This window comes from Parasteatoda tepidariorum, chromosome 5 (genome assembly GCF_982258835.1).
Source record: "Parasteatoda tepidariorum strain Cologne lab strain chromosome 5, Ptep-v5.0, whole genome shotgun sequence".
Classification (NCBI taxonomy): Eukaryota; Metazoa; Arthropoda; class Arachnida; order Araneae; family Theridiidae; genus Parasteatoda; species Parasteatoda tepidariorum.
Genome location: NC_141759.1, coordinates 60,661,724 through 60,675,308, shown reverse-complemented (window position 1 = coordinate 60,675,308; position 13,585 = coordinate 60,661,724). Strand labels below are relative to the sequence as shown.

Here is a 13,585-nt window from a genome sequence, read left to right as displayed (position 1 = left end):
AAATAAAAGTATTTAGTTTTGCTTTGAATTAACATTGATTATATATATGATTAAACTAACAATAATTAACCCCTTGAGGACGGGTGATTCAGAAAAGCATTCGTACAAAATCAGGGTCAGGACGTAATTAAATAAAAAACGGTAACTTAAATGTAATCGTTTCTAATTTGACAGACTTATTTTGCTTTTACTTTAATTATTGTTAGTTTAATCCAGTGTTTCTCAACGGGGGCGATAACGCCCCCCTGGGGGCGTTGGGAGTATGCTGAGGGGCGGTGGACTTGTTTTGGGCGGCAGGGGGGGCGTTAGGTATGTTTTGGGTGGTAGGGGGCGATGAGCAGGTTATGTTATTCAAATCTAATTTTAATACTCCCAAATAAAATTATTAAATTAAGAATCATTTAGTAAATAAAATTAATCTGAAATTAATGATAAGGAAAAAAAGATTAAATTAATATAATAAATTTAGATTATCTGATACAACATTAGTACCAGCAGTAAAACGAACTTATGCAACACATATTCTCCGATCCGAATCACCACAGCACAGCGCATGAGTCAGTAGTTTTTGCCTCTGACATTCAAGCCATTTGGGGAAAATTAAAGTGCACGCACTTTTTGTAAAAATGTTCGATTTGACCAGTGTTTCTTATGATGGTTTAGTTTGCTTCCTAGCAGTTTTTTATCCAGTTTCGATTCGATTTCATTGTTTATTTGGCCAGGTACGTTTGTGAATTAGCTCTTAATCGTAAATTATTTATTAATTTGAAAAAAACAGTTGATTTTCTTTCATTTGTATTTTGCGTCCACCAACAATGTCGGTTAACATAAAGAAGTATATTCCATACAGTGCCACGTACGTGAAGTTTAGATTTGTTCAATCGCTGTCGAACTCTCAACTACCCATGAATTTATTTTATAACAAAGTTTAATATAATGAGACAATGGAGCCTTCCCGTTAGCAGAAGCATTTGCAAAATATTCATTCTCACAAGCAAAATAAGGATTTGTCATTTTTCACGAACATCAAAGACAAGTTTTTGAAGGCACCTTTGGCCTCTGGCTTACTAACAACCTAATCACAAAAATGCGATGATGGTTTGATAAGTTCTTATGATATATCAAAATTAATTGCTAAATCTGAGAAATGTCATACCATCGGTAAAGAATTGATACTGCCGCTGTTAAGGAAGTTTTAGGAACAGTTTTACACTATCCAGCCTCATCCGATTTAATCAAAAATATCCCTGTGGGTCGGCATGGTGGGTTGTTCGCCGTTTTGAAGAGGGTGGTACCAGATATTTTAGCAGTTCACTGCGTGATTCACAGACAGTATTTAGTAAGAAACAATCTCAGCGACCGTTTGTATCAGTCATTGCAATATGTCATATTTGCTGCGAACAAAATTCGCAGTAATGTTCTCAACGATTGATTACTCAGACAGCTGTTTAAGAAAAACTATGAAGAATATCGTTTGCTACTACACCGTGATTCGCTGGCTTTCCAAAGGAGCCTTGTCTCAATGGGTTTTTGAATCTTTTCAACTCTGTGCTTGAGTTCCTCGTAGACAGAATGTAGCTCTGAGAGACAGATTGCTAGAATTTAAGATAGACGTTGGTGGATTTATTTGCAAAATTTAATGGCGTTAATTTGCAACTACAAGGTGACAAACTCAATTTGATCCCTACGAAATCAGTTATTTCTGCATTTCTAAACTTTTTTTTGGAAGCAGAAATTTGGTAGGAATGAGTTCAACCAATTTCAAATCTTATCGTATCTTGAAAAGAATGGCGAAATTTTCTCTGATGATACACAAGAATATAGTTAACACCTTGACTCTTTGCACATGGACTTACCGTTATAAATATGTTTTGTTCTGGAAGTCCTTCAATGGGTTATGAACCCTTTTTTGAAGATTGAAACAGAAGAGGTTCAGATTCAGGAGGAATCGGGCAAACTTTCAACTAATGAAGCTTTGAAATGGTGATAACTCACACAATTTTGGCTTCAAGGTAACATCAGTCGCCTCTACTCTGGACTGTCAAAATTCATTCTTATTTTCAAAATTATTTTTAATTTCCTTCCCTTTCTCTGACTTCGTCGAACGTGGATTCAGTGCTGTTATGGATCAAGTCACAAAAAAGAGAAATATACTCGAAATCATGCAACGAGGGGACTTGCGTCTTCACCTCAGTAAAAATACTGAACCGAACGTTAAGAAATTAGCTATGAACCATCAAGTACAATCATTCCACTGACATAGTAACTTGATTGTTTCGTTAATACTGCTTTTATTTTTGGGTGTTTTTTAATTATCTAATTAAGAAAAAGTGACTCTTTTTAAGCATAGTTTTCTTTGTTAAACTTTTTTTTTCATTACCGTATTTATTTTTATTATGACAAATAGACTGCGATTACTTGCCGGAAGAAAATTATAGAGTTAACGTACACATTAAATTTTTTTTTTTAAAAAAAAACATGCAAATTTACTTAAAAAATTGCCTAAAATGCATCTTATAATTCAGCACCCCGCCCCCCCGTCCTCATGCTCTAAATAACTGGATTATTGCAAAGGGGGGCGTTGATATGTTTTTTGCTTATTAAGGGGGCGGCAACGTTAAAAAGGTTGAGAATCTATGGTTTAATCATATATGTAATCAATGTTAATTCAAAGTATAACTAAATACTTTTATTTTGAACAAAGTAATGGTGAATTAAATAAATCAAGCAATTTTAACTCCGCCCACAAATAAACTGCTAAAGAATTACTTTGATTACTAGTTTTATCTTTCTACCCTGGTTGATACGGTTTTATGCTGGCACTTATTTGTGACAGTCAGCGCGAAAGGGTTAAAGTAAAAGCAAAGTAAGTCTGTCAAATTAGAAACGACTATATTTAAGTTACCGTTTTTTATTTAATTACATCCTGATTCTGATTTTGTACGAATGCTTGTCTGAATCACCCGGTCCCCAAGGGGTTAATCGCCACTGATTTGGAATAGCGTTAAGTGCAACAAACTCAACACGTTTAGGATGATATAATTTTTTTAGAAAAATTTGAATATAAATTAAAAGTTGGCATCACGAGGTTTTAGTTAAAAACGCTTTTCTTTCCTCATTCCAATAAGTGAAGTTACGAGACAATAGTTGTTAGTGAAATTTTTATTTGATTTTGAAAACATTTTAAATCTCTCTACGTTAAAAAGTTGTAAGAGCCGCCGCTGCTTCATTTGTTCAATTTAATGTTGCATTTTGTTTTGATGCGCAAGTACTATAAGACTTAACTCTTTCGCGACGAGTTTTTTTTTAATAACAGAACAATTTTGGTAGCATAAACTATGAGTAGGGCAGCATTATGCACGGTAGTGCCATCTATGTTCTGTGAATGAAAATACCTTTAAGAATATTGGCAGGACTGGTGGGAAAGTCTCCCCATTAGACAGAGAAGCGTTTCTGTCCCAAAAGATTTTTTTTGAAATTTGCATAGGACGTATGTGTCCCGTTAGGCGCGAAAGGGTTAAGAACGAACTAGGAAATTGAAAGAGTATTAATGAAGGGATAACGAAGGAATAAAAAAATAATCATTCAATAATAAGTTCAGGAATTATTAAGTGTTAAACTCGTAGGAGCGCATACCAAACGGGCCCCTTTACAAGACGCAGAAATGCAACGACAGAGTTTAAACTTGACATGCTGAAAGGGTCATATATATTTATGAACTAAATGAGAATTTTTTTCAAAATTCTAATTTGTACAAAAGTAAATGCATAATTGATTGTTTTTTTTTCTTGTGCGTATGTGAATTTGTTCTTACTATTTTTTGTGTTCCGTCACAATGTTCTTTACCGTGTAAAAACTTTGAGACTGAAAAGCTAAAAATCACAATAGTGTCTGGAAAAAATTAGGAAGAAATTGATCAAATAAAAAATTTCATGATTCAATAATAACTTTAAGAATCATTAACTGTTAAGTTAGAAGTTAAAAAAATTATGTTAGCTGATACCTACTGCCAGCTAAAATAAAACTACACAGTTGAAATTCTCCTTGTTGATTGAACCATTTTAAATTACAACGAAAATTTTTTTCATAGTCTTGCATTGAAAGTTTCTACAATTTTAACTCATTTCTGAACGGAAAATTTCTGCTAAAAGTTTGGTCAGGCAAGGCATTACGCAACTGTGACCTAAGACAGCACATTCTAAGTGAAGAAACATGCTTTAGCTCTTTGTTCTTTTTAGAATAGTGATTAAAAGCAATTAGTTTTACATTTTAATAATTTGTAATATTTATTGAATTCATGTTGTCAGACTGTCTATATTGTACCTGAAAGGATAAGTATTTTTAAGAATTTTTTATTCTTTAACACGTTGAGCGCCGTGTCGGCCATCGGTTGCTGACACTGGTCTTTCCATTTAGGCCGCGTCAACCACCGGTGGCTGACACTGAAATTACATTTAGGCCGCGTCAACCACCGGTGGCTGACACTGAAGTTACATTTAGGCTGCGTCAACCACGGTGGTTGACACTGACCTTTCACATAGGTCACGAAAAACAGCTGACTGACAGCGTATAGCATGATATAGAACTATAAAATTTACACTCTTTTATGGAATTGCAGAAAATGCATTCAAAATTTACTTAATTATTGTGATTCTTGGTTTAATAAATTCAGTTTACTAGGTTTTCATCCACCACTTTTTCTAAACAATTCGTAGGCTTATATATTTCACCACTTTTTTCAGATACGTCGTGTAAACCTTTCAAAAACTAGCAAAATCCGTCTCATATTTGCAATTTTAGTTTGTAGTTATTTACCGTTGTAAAGACATGTAAAATTAGCTTGGAGCTCAACGTGTTAACTAACAATTATTTATCCATTGCTGTAAAAAAATTTCGGTCTTTAGCTTTTGTGTTTTATAAGTTCTCGCTTGAGTGGATGTCAACTGCTCTGGATAGGATAACACGGTTGAGAACTACTTTAGCTAAAATTTCAGATTTTTGGTTAATTTTGCAGCCAGTTTATAAGGTTTAACATCTCTTAACTTCAATGAAGTTGTCTATCGGATAAGTCTTTGAACTATTTAGAAGGTGGTGAGTAAAAATCCCATAAATCGAATTCACTATTGCCCAGAATCATACATTAAAAGACTACTACTCGAAAATATTTATTCCTTGTCCGGAGAGGAAACTAGTAGAAGGTGAGATGGAGTACCTGGTCAGTGAGGTTACCTCCGTAAGGAAGTAGTGACTAGTACCTGTAGATGTGAGAATGCAATGAAGTTGAAGAACGAGTATGTTATATTTCTCCATATGCTGGACACTCGAAGGTAAACAGGTAAGAAACATGATTCACAGTGTTCCGACTTCTTTTCTGAAAAGGAAGTATACACCGAAGAGCCATTACATTATGACCACCCTCCATCTAACAATGGGCTCGCCCAGGTGTTCATGGTTTCTCGCCCAGGAACAATGTTTTCATGGGGCACATTAGGACCCATAATCCTCATAGAACAATCCCTGACGTCTGTAAGCTACTTGAACATAGTTGCAGACCAGGTTCACCCATTCATGGCAACAGTTTTTCCTGCGGGGGATGGTGTTTACCAACAGGATAATGCACAGTGTCAAAAGGGTCGAATCGTCATAGATTGGTTCGAGGAACATTCCAGTTACTTTCAAGTCATGTCTTAGCCCTCAAATTCACCTGACCTTAATCTAATGGAGCATTTGTGGTCCTACTTGGAAAACCAAATCCGTGCTACCACGCTTCCCTCTCGCAATGTGAAGGAATTGCAGGACCAGTTGCTGAGTGCTTGGTACCTGGTACCTCAAACTACCTATCAGTACCTTGTGGAATCAATGCCACGGCGGGTGCTAGCAGTTTTGAGGGTTAAAGGTGGTCCTACATATTGTTAGCAGGGTGGTCAAAATGTAATGGCTCTTCGGTGTATATACTTATGTTAAGTGATAAATTACATTCTTTCAATTCTAATTTATTGAATTATAAATACATTACCTTTTCTACTAGGAAAATATTTTCTGGAAACTAAGGAGAATCCTCAGTAAATGGCGACTATATACTAATATTTAAATTGAAAAGAATTTTTGTAGTTTATTTTTAATAAAAATATTACCATTTCAAGTATTACTGTTAAGAATATTGTTTGGTTAAAAGCAATGAAATCTTAAACAGAATTTATCTAGTAGAAATGTGTTAAAGAGGTTTTTTTTTTAAGAAAAAAATTTGATTCATAAATTTAGCAAACATTTTATAAATGTGACTTAAAATTATGCAATTTTTTTCAGTGTTATGAGAACAGGATTTTCGGTTGCGCACAAATTTCTCTTTTTGATAACAGTTTTGGAATATTTTAGGTTTAGTTCCGAATGGAGGATGTATTATAAATCCAACTGAAGAAACCTCAAAATTTCTCGAAACTGGACCAATGTGCAGATATGTAGAAGACCTTGTACCGATTATGAAAATTCTGGCTACGAACAGCACAGAGAAACGTGAGATCGAGCGTAAAGTAAGGAAATTATTTCCTCAGTTTATTACTGGATATTATGTGACACGCTACATTATAACACACTCATTATTATCACAGCAAATTGAATATTGAGTTACCTGCGTTCACCATCGCCATTGTTTTCTAAATTATCAGCTACTAACTGTGAACTAAATTCCTCTATTTCTAACTAAATTCCTGTGGACCTTGAAAGATTTTAGCAGTGGTAGTAAATTTAGTTTAACGCCAGAAGATATTTCTTATTTTAACATACAACTTTGTCGTTAAGTGATTTAGAAGGTCCTAGTCCTAGTGTTTTGATTTTATTGGGCACCTGGGCCGCAAAGCGACTCCTATCCCTTTCATATGGAATTTTAGCGCTGTTTTGGTTGAGCATTGAGGTAAGCCAACGCCTCCTATAACTGAAAGCAGGTCGTCCGATCAGACCACTGTGAAGGATATCCACTTACTGTACGAGTCATTTAATACAGAATATAGTTAAAATAAGAAAGTGGTCGTAAATATGTGACTAAAAATTTATTTTATATATGAATATTACTGGTTTGCCTTATTCACTTGTCAACCACTACAGATTCAATTCTCAAATATATAAGATAAATTTCTCTCTATTACTTTTATAAAAGGTTTTGGGTTCATGAGCACAACTGGTTCACTTTTTAAACAGTCTGCGTGGACTACTTATAAAAGACCGTGTGGAGGCTTTTTGATGTAGGAGGTGATGACCTCCCTATTGGAAAAAATTCCCAGTACAAAAAATTTTATACCGGTTTATGAAACACCGGTTCCGGTATGATACTGGATCCAGTATAATACCAATCCCAGTACCATACCGGAACCGGTGTTTCATAAACCGGTATCAAATTGATCCCAGTATGATACTGGAACCAGTATCATACCGGAACCGGGGTTTCATAAACCAGTATCAAATTAATCCTAGTATGATACTGGAACCAGTATCATACCGGAACCGGTGTTTCATAAACCAGTATCAAATTGATCCCAGTATGATACTGGAACCAGTATCTTACCGGAACCGGTGTTTCATAAGCTGGTATAAAATTTATTCCAGTATGATATCGAACCCAGTATCACTAGTGTACTGCACCCAGTAAACTGGGATGATGTAACTATTTATTTTTAACACAAGTATAGTGAAGTACTACAGTTTCATACAGGAAGGTTAGTGAACTGCGCTGAATGGGAAAATAAAACATTGATACGAGTAAATAAATAAAGTTACCTGGTTCATACAGGGAAATAAAACATCCCCTATGAAACATCAATTCACACTTTGTCAAAAGCTATAGTTTGCATTAGGTTAATAAAAATCAAATAAACTGTTTTTTTTTAAACTTCTACACAGTTAATGTAATTTTTTTTAATAATTTATGTATTAGAAATAATTGTCAATAATATTTGAATCTAAAATACTACACAAAAAATGTTTTGCAGCAACATGCAGAAAAGTGTAAATGCATTCTTCAGATTTTATGAAAATTGATTGGGTATTAGAAATATTATGTAATGAATACCAAAAATTGACTAAAATAAGTCAAAATCTTATTTTTTAATTTTCATATCTTTTGAAATGACAAAAAAAATTTTGTTAAATAAGCCTCGGAAATGTTTGACAAATGCAAATTCATATGCACAATAAGGAGACCGTGTGAAGTGTATATATCTATAAATGTAAACAATCTAATTATAAAATTATGATTTCATATAAATCAATTAACTTCGGTTTATATTTGTAATTGATAAATAAAATTAAATGCAAATAACACATATAGCATATAATGTTCGAAATGCCGCCAAAAATATTTGAAATGAATCTAATTTGACACTGTTCATTTACTTTGAAATCAGGATTTGTAAAATATAATTATATAGTTATGTTACATTTTGATCAATGTACTTGCTTGCTACTATAGATTTAAACACAAACCAATTTAATTTTAGATATATTTGAAATTTAAATTATAGTCACCTTTAATCATTCAAACGTAATAGTGGTTAGAGTAGTAATTATAGCTACAAATGAAAGCTTAAATGACACAAGTTATTAACTAATATAAATAAAAATTTTGAATTATTTTACTCTGTCATTCTTCTATTGACATTTTTCTAAAGATTCCTTGATTTAAAGCACAATTTGATATAGTCATTTTCTATTTGAAGTATTTAATTTTTATGATAATTTACTTAACGCATAATATCTGAAAATTAAATTAGGAAAAAAAAGTTATCGTCTACAAAAATTTAATCTCGAGAGCGAATCATTTATATAACGACACATGTTCATAAATAATAAAATAAGCCCTAAATTTTTGAAAGCTTTTCTTATTTCACAATTGTTGTGAACTCAACAAGTAATAATTAATATATATACTGAATAAAAACACACAACACAATATTAAAAAATTTAAACATTGGATATGACATAATTTAAACACTGTCTTCAATAAGATATGGGTCATTCTCACAAAAACAGTCATTTTCATGTCCCCAGTATATTTTATGTTTGTTTTACAGCTTACGAAAAAAAAAAATTCAGGGAAAGTGTCCTTCAGAATGCAAGCTAACAAAAGAATAAAAATAAAATTATCAATTTTGATTTTTTATTTATTTTAGGCAATTAAAATATACCAATATGTCATTCCCTCACTTGTCCCCACTGCTGATTTAAAAAAAGAAAAAAATTGTTTCCGAAATAATTTTTTTTTTTTTTACAAATTCGTGTTTTTTATTTCAGAATACTGAAATGTAGAATTCAGAAAATCAATTTAAAATTTAATTTCTGATAAAAATATTAACACAGCACTATTTTAAACTTTGTCCCTAGTGTTTCGCGTCATTCCCTCACGACAATGTTCTTATCACCTGCAATCTTCTTAAAATAAAAATATTTTAATAAAAACTTCAGAAGTTAACAACTTGCATCATAGAACAAAATTGCAGTATGTTTCTATCTTCAGCTTAAAGAAGCTTTGCTGTGGAATAAATTTAAATGAATCAAACCAGGTAAAATTTTTTACATTTGTCATTCCCTCATGTCATTTTTTAGAGTAAAATAAAATACAACTTCATCGAGAAAGTGGATAATTATATGTTGCTTTCTTGTATGAATATAATTTTTTGTGATTGACTTCAGAAATTAATTAGGCCTAAGTGTTATTTTTAAATTTTATTGAATTCGTCATTCCCTCACTAGTGTATAACGTGAGGGAATGACGCTGAAGTGAGGGAATGATTCAAGATGAGTATATTATTAAATATTTTTTTGTTCAATCGTGCCAGCCAATTTTATTTCCCAAACCTGTAAAAACTATTAAATATATAAGACTAAATTATAATAAATATTAGATATACTTAGTATGTTATCATTTTCAAACTTTAGGTAGATGTAACTTAGATAAAAGCATGTATTAAAATAAAATATCATTCTCTCACTATTAGTGTCATTCCCTCACTTTTTAAATAGTGAAAAATAATTAATTTACTTATTAATTAATTTGAAAAATAAATTAAAAAATTAATAAATTAATTTATTAAATTAATTAATTAATTATTATAAATTAATTAATTATAAATTAATTATTTAAAAAATTAATTAATTTAAATATTAAGTATAATTTATAGGATATATACCTTCTTTATAATGCCATTACATATTTCTATTTATATAAAAAGTTTCAGAGCTTTTTATTCACTTTACTTTTTTGGGATTGTATGAACTGAAAAATGACAGTTTTCGTGAGAATGACCCATATAAGAATTACACAATTACTAAATTGATATAAAAACATTACCACAATAGCCTAAAAAATGTTAATCTTTTTATAATCAAATGAAATGAGTTGTAGTTTCAATAATGTGAAGTGGCTTAAAAGCTCAATTTTCAAGTCTCTTTGATGTCTAGCTGGTGGTTTTCTGGATCCCTCAGACGTTTCTTTAATGTAATGAACTATCTTTCTAGCTTCATCAAATAAGAGCCAGCAACAATGTCTCCATTTAGAGTTCCTAATATAAACAAATTTTGAATAAACAGAAAGTGCAAACTAAACAGCAATTTCACAAGATCTCATTTTTAATATTGTATGCTTTTTCTTTTAATATTATGCTTTACCCTTTTATACTAAATTTTAGATTACAGTGCTAATTTAATTAAGTTAATATTTCAGATTGCAGTGTTAATTCCATAAGACATTTTTGGCATTTGTATACTTTTTCCTAACTATTAAATTGACAGCACGAATTATTAAACGAATACAAATAGTAAAGAATTTTTCAAGCTTTAAACTTTTCTTACATCATGTTAATAAATAAATAGGCAACGAAAAATCTTAAAAATGTCAGTTAAAGTTATATTAACTGAAAGCTTAATTGTGTTAAGTTTTTCATATGATTATGATAAATTTTACCATTACACAAATAGGATTCATATATTTTTCAGCTGATATAAACTGATTAAAATTAGAAAAGCATTATACTTTTTAAAAAAATAATAATAATAGTATTTATATTAATAGGGTACTGTATTACACTTACTTAACTTTTATGCTTTTTAAAAACTCAAAAACTAGCTGTTACAGGTGTAAATAACTTAGGCAAAGATTCAGAATGCACAAAAAACAGATTTCATACAATTCAAATTATATACGATTCTTACAAAAATTCAAATAAAATATGTGCGTATATAAATAATGTTACGAATATTCAGGAACTGTTCAATCATACATTTAAAAAAAAATCTATTGTGTAGTGTAACACACACAACACATACAAGAAATTAGACTCAATATTTAACCTAATAATTAAGTTCTTGAAACATTATACCATACTCTTGTTCAAAATAAGTATAACATATATTTTAAACAAAATTAAGAAGTATTAATTTGCAAGATGAGAATTAATTTGATACTAAAAGGTTGCAGAAAATTTAAAAAAAATAAGTACTAAAATTTCGAACACTGTATGATGTTAATTTAAAGATTAGCTATTGAAACACACAGACTGTAAATAAATAGAAGATTTTAAAACATTTATTTATATTACGAATAAACAATTATCCAAATTATATAGACAAATTTATACAGTAAAACAATTTTTCAGAATAATTATTAAGTATGAGAAATACAATTGCAAATACTACTTATTTTTCAACCACCTACTATACTAATCAATTACAAATATACTCAATTTATCAACTGTCCAATTTAAACGTAGATCAAATTATAAAATTCAAGATTTGAACTGCAAAATTTTCCGCACCCTAGTAAGAAAAAATAATGGTCTACCAAATTTTATTATTTTTGTGTAATTTGAAAGAGATTTATTTCAAATAAAGGGAAGTTAATGTCTGACATAGGTATCGCTCATACTACCCAATTTTGTTGACAACTCAAAAGAAATCACCAGCACCCACATCACAGAAGCACATTACCAACCAACTTTTCATAGTGACTCTATGCAAAGATTAAAGTATGAATGATCTGAAGTAACTTTTTACCATTATAATTTCAATATAATAGTTTTTAAACAGTTCAGCTCATAACTTCCTCTAAAGCTTAGCATTTAAATGTATTATTAAGACAAAGAACATTAACGGGTTTAAACAAACAAAACTTGAACGTAAAGTTAAAAATGTAACTATTCAGTGGCTGAACTCAGAAATAAATTTGCATATACTTTTTACATTCATTAAAATTAAGGAAGCATTCAGTTCTATTTATTTGTAACTATGATACGAAAACTTACAAAAATTTTCCACTACTTCAATTTATTAACAAACTGAATATCTTTAAAACACTGTATCACTTTTATGAACCAAGATATGAATATAATGAATGCAGGGCTGCCAACGAACACTTTCAGAATTCTGGAGACTCAGCCAATACTTAAAACACATCACCGCAACTTCCGGGTAGCAGTCTGAGAGAAATTAAAACAAAAACATTAAAAAAGAGGACCACTTTAAAGAGTATAATTTGCACCCACCCCAGGCGAATCTCTACTTGTCTTTTTTTTAAAAAAATATATATATATAAATAAAAATATAATTAGCAAGCTTAAAATCCTTTTAGCGTCTTGACAGTTGTAGCCGGCACAACAGATCCTGACACTGAAATATCCCCAATTGTAGATTTATAAAGTATAAAATAACCATCAAATTAAAAAAACAATTTCAATAATAATGTGCATGTTGAATATGAAAGAACTAGAAAACATACCTCAATGGAAATTACAAGGAATTAATAAAGTTTTCCAAATCATTTCTGAAAGAAAAAATTTATTTAGAAATTATATAATAGTAAACAAAATATATGCAAGCTATTAAGTAATTAATATGAAACTTTTAAGTATCAACTGCTTTATTTGTAAAACGCTTTTTTAGATTTACTGAAACTTCAGGGTACCAACAGTTAATAAAATATAATTTAAATTACATGATTAAAATTTTTAAAATAAAATTAAACATTAAAAATAACAAAATAATTTGCAATTATAAAATAATTCAAAGTTTAAAAATATTATATACAACTTAACAAATAATTAATTTGTTAATAACGGTGATCACATGATAATAATGAGAATTTATGTAAATAACATGTGAACAAAGTGTTTCTAATAAAGTCTCATTAAGAAATGCAGGAAGAAAAAAAAAACATTAAAAATATTTTCTTCTCAAGCGAGTTAAGTCGTAATCCTAATGCAAGCACATGCAGTAATAATTCAAGAATAATATAATATGTCTTGATTACTTAATCTATAAATACTGCTTAAGTATACGTTTTAACATTTCTGTAACTAGAAAATATGTAAATAAAGAATATGTAAATAAAAGCAAGAAATAAAGACAAAAATACACTTACTAAAATATAGCGCCAAGAATTACCATGAGGCATCCATAATTAGGACAAATGTAAACAAAGTTTGAAGAAATGTGATTGGCTGAAGTTCACACTGAGAACGGAACGAACTGAAAAAACTGATAAATTAGGAAAGTGGGTAGCTTTATATATATTTAACGAACGACTAAGTTCGATTCTCGTCTT

General features: G+C 30.5%; 1 protein-coding gene across 1 annotated transcript in view; it reads left to right on the top strand.

Moving 5' to 3' along the window:
- LOC139426413 (fatty-acid amide hydrolase 2-like) overlaps window positions 1–13,585 on the top strand; it is a 51,353-nt gene that overhangs the window by 28,060 nt on the left and 9,708 nt on the right. Inside the window, exon 6 of the mRNA XM_087164045.1 lies at window positions 6,376–6,530. Within this exon, the coding sequence (XP_087020171.1) occupies window positions 6,376–6,530 (155 nt within the window). The remainder of the gene's footprint in view (window positions 1–6,375; window positions 6,531–13,585) is intronic.